General features: G+C 35.5%; 1 protein-coding gene across 1 annotated transcript in view; it reads left to right on the forward strand.

Moving 5' to 3' along the window:
- Window positions 1-26,304, forward strand: part of C7H12orf40 (chromosome 7 C12orf40 homolog) — a 62,656-nt gene extending 36,352 nt beyond the window's left edge. The window contains 4 exon segments of the mRNA XM_047785807.1: window positions 18,886-18,949; window positions 21,338-21,420; window positions 25,830-26,260; window positions 26,262-26,304. Coding sequence (XP_047641763.1) covers window positions 18,886-18,949; window positions 21,338-21,420; window positions 25,830-26,260; window positions 26,262-26,304 — 621 coding nt within the window.
- The last annotated feature ends 401 nt before the right edge of the window (window positions 26,305-26,705 follow it).

The raw sequence follows: 26,705 nt of genomic DNA on the forward strand, positions 1-26,705 counted from the left end.
AAAAGAAATGCTGTAGGGTCTTCTCTAAATGGAAGCATAAGAATCTTCCATTCTTGCATCTTTCCATGCTGTAGGAAAGGGAAAAAATTTCTGCAGGAAAGGCAGATATATAGTGAGGATTGAGGATTACTTAAATAAGCCAGTGTGTAGATTAAGAGTCAAAAAATTGTAAAAGCATATATAACTACAATAAAAAGTTAAGGAATAAGCAGGAAGATGTAAAATATGACATCAAGAACACAAAATGTAGGGGAAGGGAGTAAAAATGTAGATCTTTTAATTAAGATGTGTTTTTTTAATGTTTATTAATCATCATTATTACTAGGAGTAGTGAATATGTGAAAAACAAGAAATGTTCATTTATGAACAAAAATTCTGATAAGTTTTTCAAAAATTTATGAAGATTCTCCTAATTCTATTTTTTTAATTTTTAAAATTTTTTATGACTCAATGAATTTATTACATTTATGGTTGTACAGTGATCATCACAATCCAATTTTATAGGATTTCTATCCCACAACCCCAGGGCATTCCCCACCCCCCAAACTGTCTCCTTTGGAAACCATAAGTTTTTCAAAGGCTATGAGTCAGTATCTGTTCTGCAAAGAAGTTCATTGTGTTCTTTTTTCAGATTCCACATGTCAGTGAAAGCATTTGATGTTGGTGTCTCATTGTCTGACTGACTTCACTTAGCATGATAATTTCTAGGTCCATCCATGTTGCTAAAAATGCCTGTATTTTGTTCCTTTTAATGGCTGAAGATGTGTTTGAAATTAAATGACAGTTTAAAACAAGTAGGTATAATTATGGATGAACATATATGATCCTAGGTAACCACAAATCAAAAACTTACAATAGCTACACAAAAAGCAAAAAGAAGAGAACCCAAACATACTACTAAAGAAAATCATAAAGCCACAATTGTAGAAACAAAAAGAAGAAATGAACAAAGAACTATAGAAACAACAGAAAAACAAGTGATAAAATGGCAGTAAGTTCATACCTGTCAATAACTCCTTTAAATGTCAATGGACTAGATGCGCCAGTCAAAAATAGCTTACTGTTTTGATTACTACATCTTTGCAATATTATTTGGGAATTACAAAATATGGTGCCTCCAGCATTTTTTTTTCTCAAGCTTGCCTTAGTGATTTGAGGTTTTTGTGGTTACCTACTAATTTTAGGATTGTTTTTCTATTTCTATGAAAAATGTCATTGGAATTTTCATAGGGATAGTGTTGAATATGCAGATGACTCTGAGTAGAATAGATACGGTGACAATATTAATTATTCCAATCCACGAGCATGGACTGCTTTTCCATTTTATGTGTGTCCTTTTCACTTTCTTTTATCAATGTCCTATAGTTTTTAGTGTACAAGTATTTTACCTACTTGGTTAAATTTACTTATAGGTATTTTTATTCTTTTGATACAGTTGTAAATGGGATTGTTTTCTTAATTTCTCATTATGATAGTTCATGATATTACATAGAAATGCAACTGATTTTTGTTATGTGATTATATATCCTACAACTTTACTGAATTTATCGTAACAGTTTTTATTGGTCACAGTGAAATCTTTAGAATTTTTTATATATAATGTCATGTTATTTCTTTTTCTTGTCTGATTCTTCTAGCAAATATAACCAATATTATTTTGAATAAAAATAAGAGTGGACATTGTTTTCTTGTTCCTGATCTTAGAAGAAAAGATTCATCTTTTTATCATTTAGTGTATTAGCTGTAAGCTTGTCATGTATGGCATTTATTATGTTGAGGTACATTCTCTCTATAATTCTCTCCATACCTTTTGTTGCAAGTTCTTAGACATGAATGAATTCTTGCAAATGCATCTTCTGCATCCATGTCAATGATCCTTCCTTTTGTTAATGGGTCATATTTTTATTGATTTATTTGTGTATGTTGAGCCATCCTTATCCTTGAAATAAATCTTACTTGATCATGCTGAACCGTTCTTTTAATGTATTGTTACCTTCAGTTAATATTTTTTGAGAATTTTTGAATCTTTATTCATCAGGTTTATTGGCCTATAATATTCTTTTCTTATAGTGTCCATATCTGGTTTTTGTACAAGGGTAATGCTGATCTCATAAAAGGAGTTTTAAAGTGTTCCCTCCTCTTCTATTTTGGATGAATTTGAAAAAGATTCATATTCTGTTTAAATGTTTAGTAGAACTCATCAGTTAGGTCATTGGTCCTGAACCTTTGTTCGTTGGGAGATTTTGGGTTACTACTTTAGTCTTCTTACTAATTATCAGTGTATTTGCGTTTTCTGTTTCTTCATGGATTAGTCTTAGGTTGTAGTTTCTAGGAATTTATATTATTTTGTCAAACTTATTGGTGTGTAATTATTCAGAGTATTGCCTTTTGATCATTTGTATTTCTGTGGTATCAGTTGTAGTCTCCTCTTTAATTTATGATTTTATTTATTTGAATCCCCCTCTATGTTACTCAGTCTAAATAAATTTGTCGATCTTGCTTATCTTTAAAAAACAACAGTTCTTAGATTTATTGATCTTTTTCCATTGTCTTTTTATTTTCTGTTTTATTTATTTCTACTCTGAAATTTGTTATTTTCTTTCTTCTAGTATCTTTAGTCTCAGTTTGTTCTCCTTCTAGTTCCTTGAGGTGTAAAGTTAATTTGAGATCTTTTGTTTGTTAATGTAGGCATTTATCACCATGAACTTCCCTTTTAGAAATGTTTTTGCTATATCCCATAGGTTTTGTTATGTTGTATTTTCATTTTCATTTGTTTCAAGATTTTTTTTCTCTTTTGATTGCTTTTTTGACCAGTTGGTTGTTCAGAAGCATGTTGTATAATCTCCACATATTTGTGAATTGTCTAGTTTTACTCATGTGATTGATTTCTAGTTTTATGCTATTGTAGTTGGAAAACATACTTGATACAATTTGTCTTCTTAAAATTTTTAAGACTTGTTTTCTGGCCTAACTTATTATCTATCCTAGAGAATGTTTCATGTGCACTTGAGAAGAATGTGTTTTGTTGTTATTGAGTAGCATGTTCTATATATATGTCTGTTTAGTTCATCTGGTGTAAAGGGTCATTTTCTTATTGATTTTTGGTTTGGATGTTATATCCACTGATGAAAGTAGAGTATTAAAGTCCCCTTCTCTTATTGTATTGCTGTTTCTCCCTTAGGTCTATTAATATTTGCTTTACACATTTAGCTGCACCTATATCAGGTGCATAGATATTTATGAATGTTATATCCTCTTGTTGGATTCATACTTATTATATAATGACCTTTTATTTTCTGTCATTTCAGTCTTTGTCTTAAAGTTTGTTTTGTTTTATATACATATAGTTATCCCAGGTTTTTGGTTTGTTTCCATTTACATGGAATATCCTTTTCCACTCATTTACTTTCAGTCTGTGAAGTGTCCTTAGAAGAGAGTATCTTGTAGGTAGCATATAATAGGGTCTTGTTTTTATTTTAATACATTCTTCCACACTGTGTCTTTTGATTGGAAATTTTAGTCCATTTACATTTAAAGTAATGATTGATATGGACATATTCCCATTTTGTTCATTTTTAAGAATAATTCCTTTTTGTTTTTCCTTTTTGTTTTACACTCTTCCTTTGTGATTTGATTATTTTCTCTGGTGATACGCTTAGATTCTTTTATCCTTATCTTTTGTGTTTCTACTATAGTTTTTTGTTTTAGGGTAACCATGAGGTTTTGTGTGTGTGTGTGTGTGTGTGTAACAGCTTCTATTTATAACAATCTATTTTAAGTTAATAAAAACTTAAGTTTGAATGTATTCTAAAATTCTGTGTTTTTATTTCCCTCCCCCATTTATGTTTTTTGTGTCACATGGTCCATCTTCTTATTTGATGTATCTATTAACAAGTTATTATAGTTACTTTTATTATTTTTGTCTTTTAACCTTCATACTAGTTTTATAAGTGATTAACCCATCATCTTTAAAACAATAGATTATTCTGAATCTTACATATATATGTTTACCATTGAGATTTATACTTTCATATATTTTCCTATTACTAATTACTGTCAGTCAGTGTCTGTTCTGTAAAGAAGCTCGTTGTGTCCTTTTTTTTTTTAGATTCCACATATAAGCAATAGAATATGATGTTGGTATCTCACTGTCTGGCTAACTTCACTTAGCATGATAATTTCTAGGTCCATCCATGTTGCTAAAAATTCTGGTATTTTTTTTTCCTTTTAATGACTGAGTAATATTCCATTGAGTGTATGCACCACATCTTCTTGATCGACTCCTCTGCCAATGGACGTTTAGGTTGTTTCCATGTCTTGGCTATTGTATATAGTGCTGCAATGAATATTAGAGTACATGTATCTTTTCAAGCCATGGTTTTCTCTGGATAGCTATCCAGGAGTGGGATTGCTGGATCAAATGTTAATTCTATTTTTAGTTTTCTGAGGCATCTCCATAATGTTTTCCACAGTGGTTGCACCAATTTACATTTCCACCAACAGTTTAGTAGGGCTCCCTTGTTCCACACTCTCTCCAGCATTTATTATTTGTAGACTTTTTGATGATGGCCATTCTGGCTGGTGTGAGGTGGTACCTCATCGTGGTTTTGATTTGCATTTCTCTAATGAGTGATGCTGAACATCTTTTTTCATGTTTTTTTTTTTTGTCTGTCTATATGTCTTCGTTGGAGAAATGTCTCTTTAGATCTTCTGCCCATTTTTTGATGGGGTTGTTTGTTTTTTTGGTATGGAGCTAAGGGTGTTTGTAAATTTCAGAGATTAATCCCTTGTCAGTTGATTCATTTGCAAAGATTTTCTCCCATTCTGTGGGTTGTCTTTTTATTTTGTTTAGGGTTTCCTTTGCTGTGTAGAAACTTTTAAGTTTAATTAAGTCCCATTTGTTTATTTTTGTTTTTACTGTCATTACTCTAGAAGGTGGATCTAGGGAGAAGATATTGCTGTGGCTTTATGTTGGAGAGTGTTTGGCCTATGTTTTCCTCTAAGAGTTTTATAGAATCAGGTCTTATAATTAGGTCTTTAATCCATTTTGAATTCATTTTTGTGTATGGTGTTAGGAAGTATTCTACTTTCATTCTTTTACATGTGGCTGTCCAGTTTCCCCAGCACCACTTATTAAAAGGGCTGGCTTTTCTCCATTGTATGTTCTTGCCTTCTTTGTCACAGATTAGATGAGTGTAGATGCATGGGTTTAATTCTGGGCTTTCTGTCCTGTTCCACTGATCTATATTTCTGTCTTTGTGCCAGTACCATACAGTTTTGATGACTGTAGCTTTCTTTGTAGTATAGTCTTAAGTCAGAGAGCCTGGTTTCCTCCAGCTCCATTTTTTTCTCAGGATGGCTATGGCTATCCTGGGTCTTTTGTGCTTCCAAACAAATATTAAGATATTTTGGTCCCAGTCTGAAAAATGTCCTTGGTTGTTTGATAGGAATTGCATTGAATCTGTAGATTGCCTTGGGCAGTATAGTCATTTTGATTATATTGATTTGTCCAACCCAAGAGTATGGTATGTCATTTCATCTTTGTGTCATCTTTGATTACTTTCATCAGCGTCTTATCATTTTCAGAGTACAAGTCTTTTGTCTCTTTAGGTAGCTTTATTCCTAAGTATTTTATTCTTTTTGATACGATGGTAAGTGGGATTGTTTCCCTAATTTCTCTTTCTGATCTTTTGTTGTTAGTATATAGAAATACAGTTGATTTCTGTGTGTTAATTTTGTATCCTGCGACTTTGCCACATTCATTGATGAGCTCTAACAGTTTTCTGGTGGCATCTTTAGGATATTCTAGGTCTAGTATCATGTCATCTGCAGATAGTGATAGTTTTACTTCTTCCTTTCCAATTTGGGTTCCTTTTATTTCTTTTACTTCTCTGATTGCCGTGGCTAGGACTTCCAAAACTATGTTGAATAGTAGTGGCCAGAGCAGACATCCTTGTCTTGTTCCTGATCTCAGTGGAAATTCTTTAAGCTTTTCACCACTGAGAATGTTAGCTCTGGGTTTGTCATATATGGCTTTTATTGTGTTGGAGTAGTCTCCCTGTATGCCCATTTCCTGAAGGGTTTTTATCAGAAATGGGTGTTGGATTTTTTCAAAGGCTTTTTCTGCATCTATTGAGAGGAGCATGTGGATTTTATTCTTCACGTTTTTTGTTTTGTTTTGTTTTTGCCTTTTTAGGGCCACACCTCTGGCATATGGAGGTTCCCAGGCTAGGGATCTAATCGGAGTTATCTGCCGGCCTGTGTCAGAGCCACAGCAACAAGGGATCTGAGCGGCACCTGGGACCTACACCACAGCTCATGGCAATGCTGGATCCTTAACCCACTGTGCAAGGCCACGTATCGAACCTGCAACCCCATCGTTCCTCGTCAGATTCACTAACCACTGAGCCATGGCAGGAACTCCTCTTCAGGTTGTTAATGCCATGTATCACACTGATTGACTTGCGGATATTGGGGAATACTTGCATCCCTGGGATAAATCCCATGTGATCATGATGTACAAACCTTTTAATGAATGGTTGGACTTGGTTTGCTAGTATTTTGTTGAGAATATTTGCATCTTTGTTCCTCAGTGATATTGGTCTGAAATTTTCTTTTTTTGTGATATCTTTGTCTGGTTTTGGTATGAGGGTGATGGTTGCCTCATAGAATGAGTTTGGAAATGTTCCTTCTCTGTAGTTTTTTGGGTTAGTTTCAGAAGGATAGGTGTTAGCTTTTTTCTAAATGTTTGATAGAATTGCCTGTGAAGCCGTCTGATCCTGGACTTCTGTTTGTTGGACTTTTGTTTGTTGTTTTTAATCACAGTTTCAATTTCAGTTCTTGTGATTGGTCTGTTCATCTTTTTTGTTTCATCTTGCTTTCGTCTTGGAAGATTGTACTTTTCTAAGAATTTATCCATTTCTTCTAGGTTGTCCATTTTATTGGCATATAGTTGCACATAGTAGTCTCTTAGGATCCTTTGTATTTCTGCAATGTCCATTGTAACTTCTCCTTTTTCATTTCTAATTTCATTGATTTGAGCCCTCTCTTTTTTTTTTTCTTAATAAGTCTAGCTAAGGCTTTATCAGTTTCGTTGATGTTTTCAAAGAATCAGCTTTTAGTTTCATTGATCTTTTCTATGTTTTTCTTTGTTTCTATTTTGTCGATCTCTGCTCTGATCTTTATGAATTCTTTCCCTCTGCTAACTTTAGGTCTTGTCTGTTCTTTCTACCTGCTTTAGATAAAGTTAAGTTGTTTATTTGAGCTTTTTCTTGTTTCTTGAGGTAGGTTTGTATTGCTGTAAACTTCCCTCTTAGAACTGTTTTTGCTCCATCCCATAGGTTTTGGAGTGTTGTGTCTTTGTTGTCATTTGCTTCTAGGTATTTTTTAATTTCCTCTTTGATTTCTTCAGTGATCTATTGGTTGTTTAGTAGTAAGTTGCTTAATCTCCGTATGTTTGTGTTTTTTGTAGTTGTTTTCTTGTTGTTGATTTCTAGTCATATAGTGTCATGGTTGGAAAAGATGCTATATATGATTTCAATATTCTTAAATTTACCAAGGCTTGATTTGTGGCCCAGGATGTGATCAATCCTAGGGAGTGTTCTGTGTGCACTTGCAAAGAATGTGTATTCTGCTGCTTTTGGATGGAATGTCCTATAGATATCTGTTAAGTCCATCTGATCTAATGCTTCATTTCAGGCCTGTGTTTCCTTGTGGATTTTCTTTTCTTTTCTTTGCTTTGCTTTTTTAGCGCTGTACTTATGGCACATGGAGGTTCCCAGGATAGGGGTCTGATGGGAGCCACAGCTGCCAGCCTGCACCACAGCCACAGTAACACAGATCTGAGCCACATCTGCAAACTACACCACATCTCATGGCAACGCTGGAAAACATAGTCCAGGGATCGAACCTGCAACCTCATGGTTCCCAGTCAGATTTGTTTCCACTGCGCCATGACAGAAACTCTGCCTTGTTGATTTTCTGTCTTGATCTGTTCATTGGTGTAAGTGGGGTGTTGAAGTTCCCTGCTATTATTGTGTTATTGTCAATTTCTCCTTTTCAGGTTTTTATTAGTTTCTCTATATATTGAAGTGATCCTGTGTTGGGTGCATATATATTTACAATTGTTATATCTTCCTCTCAGATTGATCCTTTGATCATTATGTAATGTCCTTCTTTGTCTCTTGTAATATTCCTCATTTTAAGTTCTATTTGATCTGATGTGCGTATTGCTACTCCAGCTTTCTTTTGATTTCCATTTGTATGGAATATTTTCTTCCATCCTCTCACTTTCAGTTTGTCTGTATTCTTAGAAGTGATGTGGGTCTCCTGAAGACAGCATATGTATGGGTCTTATTTTGTATCCTTTCAGCCAGTCTGTGTCTTTTGGTTGGGGCATTTTTTCCATTTACATTTAAGGTAATTATTGATATGTATGTTCTTATTGCCATTTTATTAACTGTTTTGGATTTGTTTTTGTTGCTCTTTTTTCTACCCTTCTCTTATTCTCTCCTCTTGTGGTTTTATGACTGTCTTCAGTGTTGTATTTTAGTTGCTTTTTTAAATTTGTGTGTATATTTATTGTAGATTTTTGGTTTGCAGTTACCCTGAAATTTTGATGTAGGAATATATATATATACAAGATTGTTTTAAGATGTTGGTCTCTTAATTGCAAACACATTACCACTTGGACCCTCCTCTTCTCACAATGTCTCATATTTTTGCATGGATGATTTCCTACCTTTACTGTATATATACCTTTACTGGTGAGCCTTGTCATTCAGTGTTTTTGTTTCTAGTTGTGGCCTTTTCTTTTCTGCCTAAAGAAGTTCCTTTAGTATTTGTTGTAAAGCTGGTTTAGTGTGTTGCTAAAGTCTCTTAGCTTTTGCTTATCTGTAAAGCTTTTGATTTCTCATTCGAAGCTGAATGAAAGCCTTGCTGCATAGAGTAATCTTGATTGGAGGTTTTTTCCTTTCATCACTTTAAGTATATTGTGCCACTCTCTTCTGGCCTGCAAAGTTTCTGCTGAAAAATCTGCTGATAACATTATTAGGGCTCCCTTGTATGTTGTTTCTACTCACTAGCTGCTTTCAGTCTTTTCTCTTTGTTTTCAATTTTGGTCAGTTTGAGTATTATGTGTCTTGGGTGTTCCTCCTTGAGTTTATTTTATATGGTAGTTGTTGTGTTTCCTGGATTTGAGTGCATGGTTTCTTTCCCATGTCTGGAACTTTGCAGCTATTATCTCTTCAAATATTTTTTCTGTCCCTTTCTCTTTCTCTTCTCTTTCTGGCACTGCTATAATACTGATGTTGGTGCACTTAACTTTGTCCCAGAGTTCTCTGAGACTGTCTTCATTTCTTTACAGTCTTGTTTCTCTTTTCTGTTTCATATCAGTGATTTCCAATAATCTGTCCACCTTGCTTATTTGTTCTGTATTCTGCTGTTTGTTGCTTCTAATGAATTTCTAATTAGTGTTGTTGTATTTTGCATCTCTGCTTGCTAAAGTTTTAAATCTTGTATTTCTTTGCTCAGTGTTTGCTGTAAATTATTAGTCTTTGCCTCCAGTTTATTTCCAGTGTCTTGCATCATCTTCACTGTCATCAGTCTAATGTCTTTTTCCTGGAGGCTGATAATCTCCAATCACTTAGCTGTTTTTCTGGGGTTTTTTTCCTTGCTCCTTTGTTGAGTTATAGTTCCCTGCCTCTTCATTTTTATAGGTTTTTGGGGTGGTCTCCTTTTTGCAGACAGTAGAGTTGTAGCCTCTCTTGCTTCTGATGTCTGCCCCCCTTGTGGCTGAAGTTGGTAGGGGGGCTTGCTGTAGGCTTCCTGATGAGAGGGCCTGGTGCCTTCCCACTGGTATGTGGGGCTGATTTTTATCCCTCTAGTGGGTGGGGCTTTGTCTCTGGATAAGATTAGAGGCGGCTGTGTGCCTGGGGGTCTTTAGACAGCCTGTTTACTGATGTATGGGGTTGTGATCCCACCTAGATTATTGTTTGGCTTGGGGATTCTCAGTACTGATGGATGGGGCCGGATTTTCCCAAAATGACCACCTCTGGAGGACCACATGCTGATGAATATTCCTGAGACCTTTGCCTCCAATGTCTTTCCCCTATAAGAAGCCACAGTTACCCCTATTTTCCCAGGAGATTCTCCAAGACCTGCAGTCAGATCTGACCCAGATTCCTATGGAGTCTCTCCTTTGCTCTGGATCCAGTGCACATGAAAGCCTGTGTGCACCTTTCAAAAATATTGTCTCTGTTTCTCCCAGTCCCTTGGAGTGACTGTGCACAAACCTCACTAGCTTTCAGTGCCAGATGCTCCTGGCTCCTTCTCCCAGTGCTAGATCTCCAGATGTGGGGACCTGACGTGGGGCTTAGAACTCTCACTCCTGTATGTGCGTCTGTGATGTAGTTATTTTCCATTCTGTGAGCTGCCCACTCAGTGGGTATGGGGTTGCTTCTATCATGTAATCGCCCATCCTACTGTCTTGATGTGGCCTCCTCTTTTTCTTCTGGAGTTGGATATCTTTTTTGAAAGTTTGTAGTCCATTTGGTTGAAGGTTGTTCAGCAGTCGGGTGTAATTTTGTTGTTTTTATGAGAGAAGGTGAGCTCCAGTCCTTCTTCTTCTCATTTTGGGACTGGTATAATGTGAACGTTGGTTCACTTGTTATTGTCCCCTAAGTCCTATTATGCTGTCTTCATCCTTTCATATTCCTTTATCTTTTTAGCAGCTCTGATAGGATAAATTCATCTTCCTGTTTTAAGTTTTATGATCATTTCTTTATATACATATGTATATATATATACATATATATATATAATGATTTTTATTTTTTCTCTTATAGCTGGTTTACAGTGTTCTGTCAATTTTCTACTGTACAGCATGGTGACACAGTTACACATACATGTATTTTTCTCACATTATCATGCTCTATCATAAGTGACTAGACATAGTTCCCAGTGCTGCACAGCAGGATCTCATTGCTTATCCATTCCAGAGGCAATAGTCTGCTCTCTTAACCCCAAACTCCAAATCCATCCCACTCCCTCCCCCTTCCCTTTGGCACCACAAGTCTATTCTCCAAGTCCATGATTTTCTTTTCTGTGAAAGGTTCATTTGTGCAGTATATTAGCTTCCAGATGTAAGTGATATCATATGGTATTTGTCTTTCTCTTCCTGACTTACTTCACTCAGTATGTGAGTCTCTAGTTCATCCATGTTGCTGCAAATGACATTACTTTGTTCTCTTTTATGGCTGAGTAGTATTCCATTGTGTGTGTGTGTGTATGTATATATATATATATATATATATATATATATATATATATCACATCTTCCTAATCCAATCATCTGTCTATGGACATTTGGGTTGTTTCCATGCCTTGGCTACTGTGAATAGTGCTGCAGTGAACATGTGGGTGTATGTGTCTTTTTCAAGGACAGTTTTGTTCATATATATGCCCAAGGGTAGAATTTCTGGGTCATATGGTAGTTCCATGTATAGTTTTCTTTTCTTTTTTTTTTTTGTCTTTTTTTTGCCTTTCCTAGGGCCGCTCCTGCGGCATATGGAGGTTCCCAGGCTAGGGGTCAAATCGAAGCTGTAGCCACCGGCCTACGCCAGAGCCACAGCAACGTGGGATCCAAACCGCATCTGCAACCTGCACCACAGCTCAGGGCAACGCCGGATCATTAACCCACTGAGCAAGGGCAGGGACCGAACCCGCAACCTCATGGTTCCTAGTTGGACTCGTTAACCACTGAGCCACGACGGGAACTCCCATGTATAGTTTTCTAAGGTACCTCCTTACTCTTCTCCATAGTGGTCGTACCAGGTTACATTCCCACCAACAGTGCGGGAGGATTCCCCTTTCTCCACACCCTCTCCAGCATTTTTTATTTGTGAACTTGTTAGTGGTGGCCGTTCTGACTGGTATGAGGTGGTATCTCATGGTAGTTTTGATGTGCATTTCTCTAATAATCAGGGATGTTGAGCATTTGTTCATGTGCTTCTTGGCCATCTATATATCTTCCCTGGAGAGATGTCTATTCAGGTCTTTTGCCCATTTTTCATTTGGGTTGTTGGGTTTTTTTCTGTTGAGTTGTATAAGTTGTTCATATATTTTAGAGATTAAGCCCTCATCATTTGCATCATTTGAAACTATTTTGTCCCATTCTGTAAGTTGTCATTTTGTTTTTCTTTTTGGTTTCCTTTCCTGTGCAAAAGCTTTTCAGCTTCTGATCATTTCTTTAGCTGAAGTTTTGTTGAGATTTTAACTACTACATTTCTCACTTCAGTTATTATATTCTTCTGCTCTGATTTATGTTTGATGTTTTATTATATTTTCTGTTTCTTTGTTGAAATTCTCTCTGTGTTCATGTGTTGTTCCCTTACCTCAGTGAGCTATTTTATGACCATTACTTTGAACTCTTATCAGGCAAATCACTTATCTGCATTTCATTAAGGTCTTTTTCTGAAGCTTTATCTTGTCTTTCTTTCTTTTTTTAGGCCTGCACCTGTGGCATATGGAGGTTCCTAGGCTAGAGGTCCAATTGGAGCTATGGCTACTGGCCTGTGCCACAGCCACAGCAATGCCAGATCTGAGCCACATCTGTGACCTATACCACAGGTCATGGAAATATCAGCTCCTTAACCCACTGAGTGAGGCCAGGGATCGAACCTGCACCTCATGGTTCCTAGTCGGATTCGTTTCCACTACGCCATGACATGAACTCCGGGAGTTAGGAGTTTTTTTTTTAAAAAAGCAAAAAACCTAAAAAAAAGCTAAGTACTTGAACCATGTTTACTGTTAATTTAAAAAATATATAGATTTCTCAAGTTATTGAATTTAACATTTTTCTGTGTATAGGAAGATCCAGGATTCTGGGCTCTTTGAAATCATTCTTTCAATAGGTACCTTAACTATTTAGGGCCAATATTCTGTTTTATCTATTCTGAATCCCCTCAGGGTGTACTTTGTTGGGGGTAGTAGCTACAGTGTCTGCTACTGCAGGTGGCCTGGCACATCCTTTGTTTATTGATGTGGCAGGCACCATCCTTAATCCACACCAGTATCCTGGAATGGGGCAGAGGGAAAGTGCAAAGATGATGCCTGCAGGGCTGTGTGGTCTTTGCAAAGTATTTCAGTACTCCCCTAAATGTATGTCAACTTAGAAGCCATCACTGAGGCTGATTTAAGTTAAGCAAATAGGCCTCTTTCACAGAAAGATTGGGAGTATGTTTTAGTTTGCTGCTGGTTAAGAACTCTTTCTCCATTTGTTATAGTGCCATGGGACCTGGAAAGTAAGACCCATTGGCAACCAGAGCCAGGCAATTACAGAGAATCCCCTGGGCAGAAGTCACAAAAATAGGAGAACAAATGTGTGCACAAACTACTTTCTGGGAGATAGAGGCAACCTGAAGCACGGCAGAGGGAGAGCATGAAGATAGTGCCTAGACTATGAGGTCTCTTGAGAGGACTGCACTTGTCCCTTAGATGTGAGTTTAATTAGAAGACTTTTAGGCTACATCTTTAAAGATAAGCTAAAAGATGTTTTCACAGAGAGACTCATGGGCCTCCTCTGATCTAGGCCTTGGAGAGTAGTCATGGAGTTTGTGCAACCCTGTTAAGAACTGTTTCTCAGTTTGCTGGAGGCTTGTGGATCTCATGGACACAGATCCCACTGCCTTTCAAAGTTTAATGGTTTGGAGGTTCAGCTCTTGGGTGAGGTCTTAGAAATTCGGGCACCGACTATGAGGTTCAAACCATTAGCTTCTCGGGGAGAAGTTTTGAGTTGTGAGTTCCTTCCTAATTGTGGGTTACTGTACTTGTCTCAGAACAGTCTGAGATTGAGTCTCAGCATCACCTACCCATTTCAATGTGGGTTTTTTCTCACTTGGTCAATGTTTAGGAGTCTCTTGGTTAATTTTTTGTGAGGAGAGGGATTCTTTTAGAAGAAATTTTTCTGTATGTAACTATGGAGTCAGTATGCCATGGGAGAAGGTGAGTTCAGAATCCTACATTGCTGTCTTGAACTGCAACCTGTTTGATTTTAAAATAGTAGAGGAATACAGTTTAAATATGATTGTTAAAAATGGGAAGATAATCACTAGAGAAATGGGGATACATAGAAGAACTTCAGAATTCAAAGGACTAGAGATGTCACCCTAGGAAAACTGATCAAAGTGGAAATAAATGAAATATAACACTTCTATATAAATAGTAAACATAAAATGTAAGGAATGAAACCTGCTTAGCAATTAGTATATAAAATATGAAAGGGCTGATTTTTCTCTCCAAGATTTAAATAATATCTAATTGAGAAAAATTAATCTCTACATATTTTTCTTTAAAAAACTTTTTGAAAAAATTTTTAGGTTTTTATTTTTTTCATTATAGTTGATATACATTGTTCTGTCAATTTCTGCTGTACAGCAAAGTGACCCAGTCATTCATTCACACACACACACACACACACACACACACACACACACACACACATACACATACACATATATTCTTTTTCTCACATTATCCTCCATCTTGTTCCATCACAAGTGATTAGATATAGTTCCCTGAGATATACAGCAGGATCTCATTGCTTATCCACTCCAAATGCAACAGTTTGCATCTGCTAACTCCAAACTCCCAGTCCATCCCTCTCCCTCCCTCTCCCTGTTTTGCAACCTTAAGTCTGTTGTCCAAGTCCATGAGTTTGTTTCTTTTCTGTAGAAAGGTTCATTTGTGCCATGTATTAGAGTGCAGATATAAGTGATATCATGTATTTGTCTTTCTCTTTCTGACTCACTTCACTTAGTATGAGAGTCTCTAGTTCCATCCATGTCACTGCAAATGGCATTATTTTGTTCTTTTTTTTATAACTGAATAGTATTCCATTGTGTATATACACCATATATTCTTAACCCCATTCATCTGTCGATGGACATTTAGGTTGTTTCCATGCCTTGGCTATTGTGAATAGTGCTGCAGTAAACACAGGGGTGCATGTGTTTTTTTCCAAGTAAAGTTTTGTCCAGATATATGCCCAGTAGTGGGATTGCTGGGTCATATGGTAGTTCTATATTTATTTTTCTGAGGTACCTCCATACTGTTCTCCATAGTGGTTGTACCCATTTACATTCCCACCAACAGTGTCAAAGGTTCCCTTTTCTCCACACCCTCTCCAGCATTTGTGATTTGTGGACTTATTAATGATGGCCATTCTGACTGGTGTGAGGTGGTATCTCATGGTAGTTTTGATTTGCATTTCTCTAATAATCAGTGATGTTGAGTGTTTTTTCATTTGTCCATTGGCCATCTGTATATCTTCTTTTTAGTTTAATTCGATTGGAGTATAGTTGACTTACAATGTTGTAGTAGTTTCAGGTATACAGCAAAGGGAGTCAGTCATACATAAATATATCCATTTTTTTTTGCCACATAGATTATTACGAATTGTTGAGTAGATTTTCCTGTGCTCTTCAATAGGTTCTTGTTAATCATCTATTTATTCAGTAGTGTATACATGGTATTCCCACCTTCCCATTTCTTCCCTCCTCTTAATGTTTTCACCTATGGTAACCATTAAGACAGGTTTTGAAATCTGTGAGTTTGTTTCTGTTTTATTTATTTATTTATTTATTCTTTTTAGGGCTACTCCTGTGGCATATGGAAGTTCCCAGGCTAGGAGTCAAATCAGAGCTATAGCTGCTGGCTTACACTACAGCCACAGCAACGTGGGATCCAAGCCACATCTGCGACATATATCACAGCTCACAGCAATGCCAGATCCTTAATCCACTGAGTGGGGCCAGGGATCAAACGTCCATCTTCATGGATACTAATTGTGTTCGTTACTGCTGAGCCACAACAGGTTCTCCTGTTTCTTTTTATTAATAGGTTCTTTTGTGTCATTTTTATTAGATTCCACTTATAATTGATATCATATGTTATTTGTCTTTTTCTGTCTGACTTACTTCACTCACTATATAATCTGTAAGTCCATCCATGTTGCTGCACATGCCATTATTTCATTCTTTTTATGGCTGAATAATATTCCAGTGTACATGTATACCACATCTCTTTATCCATTTTTCTGTTGATGGACATTTAGGTTGCTTTCCATGTCTTGGCTATTGTAAATAGTGCTGCAGTGAACATTGGGGTGCATGTGTCTTTTAGAATTATGATTCTCTGTGGATACATGCCGAGGAATGGGATTGCTGGATCTCATGGTAATTTTTTTTCTGTCTTCTTAGGACTGTACCCATGGCATATGGAGATTCCCAGGCTAGGGGTTGTATGGGAGCTGTAGCCACTGGCATACATCAGAGCCACAGTAATGCAGGATCTGAGCCGTGTCTGTGACCTACACCACAGCTCATGGCAATACTGGATCCTTAACTCACTGAGCAAGGCCTGAATCAAAACTGCATCCTCATGGATACTAATCAGGTTCATTTCCACTGAGCCACAATGGGAACTCCTCATATGGTAGTTCTATGTTTATTTTTTGTTAAGGAACTTCCATACTGTCCTCTACAGTGGTTGCACGCAATTTACATTCCTACAAACAGCATAAGAGGGTTCCTTTTTCTCTACACCCTTGCTAGCATTTATTGTTTATAGACTTTTTGATGGTGGCCATTCTGACTGTTGTGAGGTGATACCTCATTGTAGGTTTGATTTTCATATCTCTAATAACTAGTGATGTTAAGCATCTTTTCATGTTTTTTATCCATCTGTCTGTCTTCTTTGGAGGAATGTCTACCTGGATCTTTGGCCCATTTTTTGGTTAGTTTTTTGTTGTTTTGATATAAAGCTCCATGAGATATTCGTGTATTTTGGAGGTTAATCCTTTGTCAGTCACTTTATTTGCAAAAATTTTCTCCCATTCTGTGAGTTGTCTTTTTTTTAATGGTTTCCTTTGCTGTGCAAAAGTTTTTAAGTTTAGTTAGGTCCCATTGATGTATTTTTATTTTCATTATTCTAGGAGGTGTATCAAACAAGATATTGCTGTGATTTATGTCAAAGAGTGTTCTGCCTATATTTTTCTCTAGGAGTTTTATAGTATCTGGCCTTATATTTAGATCTTTAAAGCACTTCACATTTATTTTTGTATATGATGTTAGAGAATGTTCTAATTTCATTGTTTTACATGTAGCTGTCCAGTTCTACATGTTTCTAATTTTCAGTGAAACTGGAAAAAACTCTCACACCATGCACAAAAAATAAACTCAAAATGCTTAAAAACTTAAACATAAGACAAGACACCATCAAACTCCTAGAAGAGAATATAGGCAAAACATTTTCTGACATCAGCCTTACAAATGTTTTCTTAGGCCAGTCTCTCAAGGCAACAGAAATAAAAGCAAAAATAAACCAATGGGACCTAATCAAACTGACAAGCTTTTGCACAGCAAAGGAAACCATAAAAAAAAAAAAGAAAAAAAGAAAAAGACAACCTAAGGAATGGAAGAAAATAGTTTCAAATGATGCAACTGACAAGAATTTAATCTCTAAAATATACAAACAGCTTACACAACCCAACAGCAAAATAACTAACAACCCAATTGAAAAATGGGCAAAAGACCTGAATAGACATTTCTCCAAAAAAGATATACAGATAGCCAACAGGCACATGAAAAAATACTCAGCATTACTGATTATTAGAGAAATGCAAATCAAAACTACCATGAGATACCACCTCACACCAGTCAGAATGGCCATCATTAATAAGTCCACAAATCACAAATGCTGGAGAGGGTGTGGAGAAAAGGGAACCTTTGACACTGTTGGTGGGAATGTAAATGGGTACAACCACTATGGAGAACAGTATGGAGGTACCTCAGAAAAATAAATATAGAACTACCATATGACCCAGCAATCCCACTACTGGGCATATATCTGGACAAAACTTTACTTGGAAAAAAACACATGCACCCCTGTGTTTACTGCAGCACTATTCACAATAGCCAAGGCATGGAAACAACCTAAATGTCCATCGACAGATGAATGGGGTTAAGAATATATGGTGTATATACACAATGGAATACTATTCAGTTATAAAAAAAAGAACAAAATAATGCCATTTGCAGTGACATGGATGGAACTAGAGACTCTCATACTAAGTGAAGTGAGTCAGAAAGAGAAAGACAAATACATGATATCACTTATATCTGCACTCTAATACATGGCACAAATGAACCTTTCTACAGAAAAGAAACAAACTCATGGACTTGGACAACAGACTTAAGGTTGCAAAACAGGGAGAGGGAGGGAGAGGGATGGACTGGGAGTTTGGAGTTAGCAGATGCAAACTGTTGCATTTGGAGTGGATAAGCAATGAGATCCTGCTGTATATCTCAGGGAACTATATCTAATCACTTGTGATGGAGCATGATGGAGAATAATGTGAGAAAAAGAATATATATATGTGTGTGTGTGTGTGTGTGAGACTGGGTCACTTTGCTATACAATAGAAAATTGACAGAACACTGTAAACCAATTATAATACAAAAAATAAAAATCATTATTAACCCTGACAGTGAACTAATATCCAAGTTAAAAAATTGGAAAAAAATAACAAAATAGATATTCAACTTGCTATAATATATTTGTCCTTTTTCAACAGGATTTGCTAAGATTACTTGAAGACTTTCTTTTTGTCAGTAATCCACTTCTTGGCAAATGTTGATTGTGTTGCTTATTGTTTCTAAATCAATTTAAATTTTCTTTCATTTTATTGTTCATCACAGGCAAATTTTTCTTTGTGTTTTAAAATCATCTGTTAAAGTAATATGAAGAAGAATGCTCTAAGATTAATTGATACAGTTGAAAGTGGATATTATTGCATATACTTAAGAGTTGTAAACTTTTTTCTTCTAGATCCTGATGAAAGAAGGAGGAATGTTTTCTTTAAAAGGCGGGGCAACATCTGCTAAGAAAACCTGTCAGTATAACTATAAGTGAATTTTTATCTTTTAAAAAATTGACATTGAAATGTAAATAAGTTAAATTTTAAGTATTTTATAGATTTTTGCCAGCAAATGTGTTTTATAGATATCTTAGAATATAATATGATGCAATTGGCTCTTTAAAATTAATTGCATTTTCTATCAAACATTATACATAATGAGTATGTATAATGTATATGTACAACTTAGTGAATAATTTAAAAACCCAGATACCCTTGTCCTTAGCTTGTAGCTCCAAGAAATAATACAAAATCAATTCTTTTGTGTATCTTCTCAATTGCATTTCCTATCCCGCCCCCTAGAGGTAACTTTTATCCTGAATTTTTTTGTTTGTGTGATATCACAAGACTTCTAATTGCTTGGTTTTGAACTGTCTGCAAATTGAAGCAACTCTATATTTTTTGAAACTTTTTTTTGGTTCACCTAATAATTTTTATTTATTTATTTATTTATTTTTACTTTATTTTATTTTAAATTTTTGTCTTTTTGTCTTTTCTAGGGCCGCACCTGTGGCACATGGAGGTTCCCAGGCTAGGGGTCTAATCTGAGCTGTAGCCGCCAGAGCCACAGCAATGCAGGATCCAAGCCACGTCTGCAACCTACACCACAGCTCACGGCAGCACCAGATTCTTAACCCACTGAGTAAGGCCAGGGACCGAACCCATAACCTCATGGTTCCTAGCCAGATTGATTAACTAGTCTCACTGCTTTAGTGCAGATCTTCATCACTTCATAACTTTTACTGAGTTAATTCCCTAATTGATTTACTTTCATACAGTTTCACCCCTTTTTAATACCTCTACAATTATGTGCCTTGGTAGACAGTTTAAAATTCATTTAATATCAAAGTGTGCTCTTACGTGTTATTTTCCTCTATTCCATATGCTCTTTTTCATATTGTCTTTCAGGAAAGTTTATTCATCTTCCAAAACCTGTTCTTTATATTTGTGTTTTCTCTATTACTCTTCACCAAGTCTCTTTCTCTAGAGCTAATCACAGTTAGATCTTTATTGCTTTTGTACCTTCTATGACTTCTATTGTTGCACATAATTTTGTGACCATTAAAAAAAAAAGTGTCTGTTTCTCCATCTCAAGATTTTGAACAGTTTGAGCACTATGGCCATGTTTTCCTCAAAACTATTACAGTGACTTTTATAAGGGAATTACTCAATAAGTATTGAATTTACATTTTAATCTACATGTTCTTTCTTACACTGTTAGAGGTAAGAATTCATTCTAACAGACATTTGTCTTCTCAACTGATAACTATGGATTTACTTGTACCTCTGACCTGAATGAACCTTATTGTGGAAGAATGCCCTTAGGTCATGTTGTTAGTAAAATCCTACTGGTCACTTTTCTGGACTCTGCTTTCTGCTGTTGACGAGAACCTGCTTCGTGAGAGTGTAAATTCCTTGTAGAGTGATGAACCAAGGGTAACTGAGTTCACCTAAGTTCTCTCTACCTCCCAGCTGATTCTTGGTTAGATTTTGTTACAGAGGGCCTGATTCTGAGCTGAGGCATGAATACATAGTACTCATGGTCTGTTGTATTTAGGAGGACATATGATTTGATATCCATTATCTTTTGCTTATTTTTTTTTCTTTTATAGCAAATCCTTTTTACAAACAAGGAGAGGAATGGTTGAAGCTATTGTTGATCTATAGTATTATGCATTTTAGGGAGTCGTGGCCTGCTTCTCAAGCCCATTTTTAAACTTTACTTATAATCCTAAGAGAACATAATTAGATAATGAAAGAATAATCTTTTGGATACTTTGAATTGATTTTTAAAATAGTTTTTTAAAAATTAAATTTAGCAGTATCATAGACAGTGTCAAATGTCAATAGATTATGTAATAGTTTAGTATTATTTTGAATGCTTAAATGTTTTAAAATTCTTTACTTATGAAATCATATTGTAAGTTAAATACAGTTTTGATTGTGTGATGAAGATTCATTTACTAGATTAGCAAATATTTGGTACCTCATAAACTTGGCTTATTCCTCCTTCCCTCAAGTTGACACTTTAAATTTAGCAAATTTTTGAAGTTTATTTGTTCATAAAAAGTAGTTAATGTACTGGATAAAAGTCAAAAGTCAACTCAACTTTCTCTGTTCTCCTTTCTTCTCTTATATTACTTCCTCTATTTTACTTATAGATATACATCCTTTATGTGTAGACTAAAACCGTAAAACCATCAGATATGCAAGCCACCAAGTATCCAAAAATTTAACTAGTTTTGGCTTTGGCACACTTTAAAATGGTCTATAGTGTGTTAGCTAAACTTATTTTACTGGCTGCTGTCTTCTGCATATATATATATATTACTATTCTTCACAAATTAAACGTTTTATTTTCAGATCTTGATTCTTCACAGAGTAGTCAAACTACCAGTTACTCTCCAATGCCAACAGATAGTTGTTTCAGTTCTAGTTCAGAGATGGTAAGTTAAGCTTTTTCTTTTTTTGTGCTTATTAATATATACTGTACAGAGAGAAATGTAAACCAATTATAATAAAAATATATGCTGTGCTAATTTAGAATTGGTATTTTCATAGCTTATATCTCATTCTGAAAAATTAGTTGAGATAAATAGGGGAAATAAATGTGAACAAAAATTGAAAATATTAAAAATATAAGAAGAAAGTAAATTAAAATGTAAATAAGCATCATTCATTTATGTTTATGAAGATGGTGAATTGTTATTTACGGAAGCTGCTCTTATCAAAATGTGTGTGTATATGTATATGATAAAGTTGTGTTTCTTTTAAAAGGGTTTTGTGGGGTTTTGGTTTTTTTTTTTTTTTTTTAATGGCTATACCTGTGGCATATGGAAGTTCCCAGATTAGGAGTCAAATCAGAGCTGCAGCTGCATGCCTGTGCCACAGCTTGCTGCAGTGCCAGATCCTTAACCCACTGAGTAGGCCAGGGATCTAACCTGCATCCTCACTAACACTATGTCATGTTCTTAACCCCCTGAGCCACAACAGGAATTCCAAAAGGTTTTTTTTTTTTAAAAGAACTAATCCATTAATAATAATTGAAAACCTAAAACAACCAAGAATACATAACAAAAAGAAAGTCTCAAGGCCTATACAAAATACGATTATAATCTGAATAATTAGAGTGACATGTTTAATGCTGAGTGGGAACAGTAGTCTGAATAATTGGGATGACATGATATTCTGAGTGAGCTTCTCACAAATCACATTTAACTGGAATTCTCCATTAATTCTCTATCTTCATTTCATCTGCCTTTGTCTCTAGCTTGCTGTCCCAATTACTCTTACTGAGGAAGGACACTAGTGACTTCTAATGGTGCCAAATTCATTGGATACTTTTCAGTTTTTATTTTATAAGAATTCCTAATACTGTTAGTAGAAATGGTTACTTTCTTTTCTTGAAATATTTTCTTCTTTTGCTTTTTGTTTTGTCGTTTGTCTTTTTGCCTTTTCTATGGCTGCTCCCATGGCATATGGAGATTCCCAGGCTAGGGGTCTAATTGGAGCTGTAGCCGCCTGCCTACGCCAGAGCCACAGCAACGAGGGGTCCAAGCCTTGTCTGCAACCTATAGCACAGCTCACAACAATGCCAGATCCTTAACCCACTGAGCAAGGCCAGGGATGGAACCTGCAACCTCATGGTTCCTAGTCAGATTCATTAACCACTGCGCCACAACGGGAACTCCTCTTCTTTTGCTTTTGTGATATGCATTATCTTAATTTCTTTCATACCTCTCTGCTACTTTGTACCTCTGCCCACTTCTTTTCAACCATTCTTTGTATATAAATGTTGTAATGTTTAGGATTTGCACCAAGACCCTTTTCTTAACCTACACTCGAAATTCTAGATGATGTTACATGCTCCAGTGACCTTATATACTACTACTTGGTTGATGATAATTCTTAACTTCATGAATTTAGCCCAGACCTTTAATTAGATTCCAATTTCTTATTGATATCTTCTTGAATATTTCATAAAAATCTTTTCATTTTTGTAGCCCAAACTGACACTCCCTGATCTCCCCAGATCAGTTTCTCTGATAGTTCCCTCGTTAGTAGGTACCTTTGCAGTCCACTCAGTTGCTCACACCAGAAACTTCAGTTTTTCATTTCTTGCTGTCTCACCTGCCTTAAACACATTCATTCCATCATGTTATCCAATCAATTCTACCTCCAAAATAAATTGAGTATTTATCTAATTCTCTCAACCTCTGGTGTCAGTATCCTAGCCTAAGGTACCATCATCTTATTTTTAGACTGTTGTTGTTGTTGCCTAAGAGATCTCTCTTCTTCCAGTCTTACCCCACTTTTTCTACAGTTAGGAGTCATCGTGATCTTTTGAAAACTTAAATTGAATATTATTTCTATCTTTAACAATTCAGTAGATTCCTGTTTTTACTTTAGAATCTAATCTAAACTTCTTACAGTGGCTACAGGTCACCTGTGACCTAGCCTCTGGCTATATTTCCAACTTGGGGTATTCTCCCTTTCTCACCATACTTTGCACATACTGACATTCCACGTTCCTTAGCTTATTGGTCTCTCTCTCTTTTTTTTTTTTTTTTTTGCTTCAGAACATTATATATCCTGTTTCCTCTACCTTACTGTTATTTATCCTTTAAGTCTCAGTCTAAATATGTCTCTTTTGAAAACCCCTTTGGCTCTTCAATCTAAATTAGTCCCCTCAGTATGCTCTCAAAAGTGCTTCCAACTTGCTCCTCCTGATAGTTTTCTCAACTTATATTTACATATGCTTGTGTGTAATTATTCAATTAACATCATTTCTATCTGTGAGAATGTGTGCTATAGGAGGGCAGCAACCATGTCTGCCTCATTCACGTTGCAAATGCTACTTGAATATTTATTTCTTGAATAAATATATGTATTGATCTTGTTTTCTCTAATTTGTGCCCAGCCAGTTTCCATGCTGTTTCTTGGGCTTACTTTTCCCACTTTAATGCCAATCCGCTGGTGCTTATTATACCTCATGTTATATTTTCTCCCCCTACCTCTTTTTGAGGGCATCTTTTTTTTAAATTTAATTTTCATTTTATATTGAAATATAGTTGATTTACAATGTTGTGTTAGTTCCAGGTATACAGCAAAATGATTCAGTCATACATACACATACATCCATTCTTTTTCAGATTCTTTTCCCACATAGGTTATTGCGGACTATTAAGTGGAGTTCCCTGTGCTTTACTATAGGTCCTTGTTGATTATCTATTTTATATATAGTAGTGTGTATATGTTAATTCCAAACTCCCATTTTATCCCTCCCCACACATTTCCCTTTTGGTAACCCAAAAGTTTGTTTTTGAAGTCTGTGAGTCTGTTCTGTTTTGTAAATAAGTTCATTTGTATCATTTTTTTAAATTCTACATATAAGTGATACATATGATATTTTTATTTGTGTCTTCACTTAGTCTCTAGGTTCATCTATGTTGCTCAAAATGGAATTATTTCATGTTTTTACATGGCTGAGTAATATTACATTGTATATTTGTATATATTGTACCACATCTTCATCCATTCCTTTGATGGACATTTAGGTTGCATCATTTTAGGTTTTGTTTTGTTTTGTTTTTTGTCTAAAGGGCCGCTTCTGCGGCATATGGAGGTTCCCAGGCTAGGGGTCTAATCTGAGCTGTAGCCACCGGCCTACGCCAGAGCCACAGCCACTCGGGATCCGAGCCGCGTCTGCAACCTACACCACAGCTCACGGCAACACTGGATCCTTAACCCACTGAGCAAGGCCAGGGATCGAACCCGCAACCGCATGGTTCCTAGTCAGATTCGTTAACCACTGAGCCACGATGGGAACTCCCATCATTTTAGGTTTTTTGTGTTTACTTTTTATTTTTAGCTTGAATAATCAACTTTTATGTAAGATTTTTATTAAGAGAGTTTTGGTTAGTTTAATAATTAAAATATAAACTTTCCATGAAGTTGAAAAATTCAAGCTATTACATTAAAATCTAGATTGATTAAAAGTACTTAAAATTTGATTTTTTATGTAACAGTTGTGATATTTTTTGCTGTTTTAACTTTTCTTTTGTCTGTTTCATTTCCTGTTAGCTGATACTCTTCTTAATCTTTTTTTGAGACTGAGCCAATGAAACAGATAATATAGCTATTCTTTTACTTAAAAGTAAGTGAATGAATATTAGGACAAGTTGCACATGTTAGCTTTTTCTTTTAAGGTCATGCTTCTTCTTCACTTTGTTAAAGTAATTGGATACTATGTGTTATATATCATCTCCTCTATGTGAAAAAGTAGAGGAGGTTATAACCTTTGATTATGGAGACTAATCAGAGACAAAAGTCCTCTTTTCTTTTTTTAGCACTTTTGCATTTTTTTTCTTTCTTTTTTTTTTTTTTTTGGCTTTTCTAGGGCCACTTCCTGCGGCATATGGAGGTTCCCAGGCTAGGGGTCAAATTGGAGCTGTAGCCACTAGCCCATGCCAGAGCCACAGCAACTCGGGATCTGAGCCGCGTCTTCGACCTACACCACAGCTCACGGCAACACCGGATCCTTAACCCACTGAGCAAGGTCAGGGATCAAACCTGCAACCTCATGGTTCCTAGTCGGATTCGTTAACCACTGTGCCACCGTGGGAACTCCCACTTTTGCATTTTTGATTCAAGGGTTATTATTGTTCATGTCATTTTAAAATCTACAACCTCCTTGACTTAAAAAAATTAAAAATTTAAGTTGATTTGCCACCTGCCAAAGTCTCTTCTATATCTTGAAATTTTTTAAGTGAATTTTAAGAATGTCTCCTTTGAGGTGATTGTTTTTTAAAAAATTTAAGCATCATTTACAGCAAATTTACTAAATTGCTTTTAGCCTTCTGAAGATGAAGATCAAATATTGCATCAAATTGAAGATTCAAATAGGACATCCATCAAAATCAAAGAAACAACTAATAATGTTTATTTAGAAAGCATGGGAAGCATGGGAAAACTTCCGTGTGATAGAATTATTAAAAGCAATGCCAGATTTCACAAACAAAATGAGAATTTTCACCAGTTCTCAATGAAAAATAATACAGACAAGTTTCCACAGTCTCCATATAATTCAGCATGCATCTTGCAAAACACAGCCAATAATGACTGCATTCTGCAGCTTACAAGATGTGATGCATGGGTACAAACAGAGAGTGAATCTGTAATAGAAGAAAAACTAGATATTGCCATACAGTGTGATATAATTTCAAAATGTAAATGTGGAAATGATATGTCTTTTTTTTGAGATGTTGAAAAGTGCAATGAAAATATTGTCAGATACCACTGGAGGGCAGGAAATCCTAAAAAACAGCTAGTATTCTCAAATCTCAGCCTGAGATCTAGCATTTGACTTAATGTTTAGAATTTCATTAACATAATAAAGAATAAGAAAAATTTTGTAGCTAAGCACTACATGAAAGTATTCAGAAGATATATTTCTGTCTTTAAGAAACATTTTAATATTAATTTATACATTTAATTTCACATAGATATTTTAATAGGTTTAGTATACCTTAAATTTTTTAGAAAAGAATGTGTATGTAAGTTTACTATCTATCATTCTTAAGGTCATTATTATATTATGATGTGCTATTGTTTATGGAAATAAAATATGTTTAATTACTTCCTTTGTTGCATTTATTTTAAATTTTAGTACAGTTGCATCTTTTAGCAAAAATGTTTTCTTTCAAGCTTTTAAAATAAATAATGGTAAATA

Source organism: Phacochoerus africanus, chromosome 7 (assembly GCF_016906955.1).
Source record: "Phacochoerus africanus isolate WHEZ1 chromosome 7, ROS_Pafr_v1, whole genome shotgun sequence".
NCBI classification, from domain to species: Eukaryota; Metazoa; Chordata; class Mammalia; order Artiodactyla; family Suidae; genus Phacochoerus; species Phacochoerus africanus.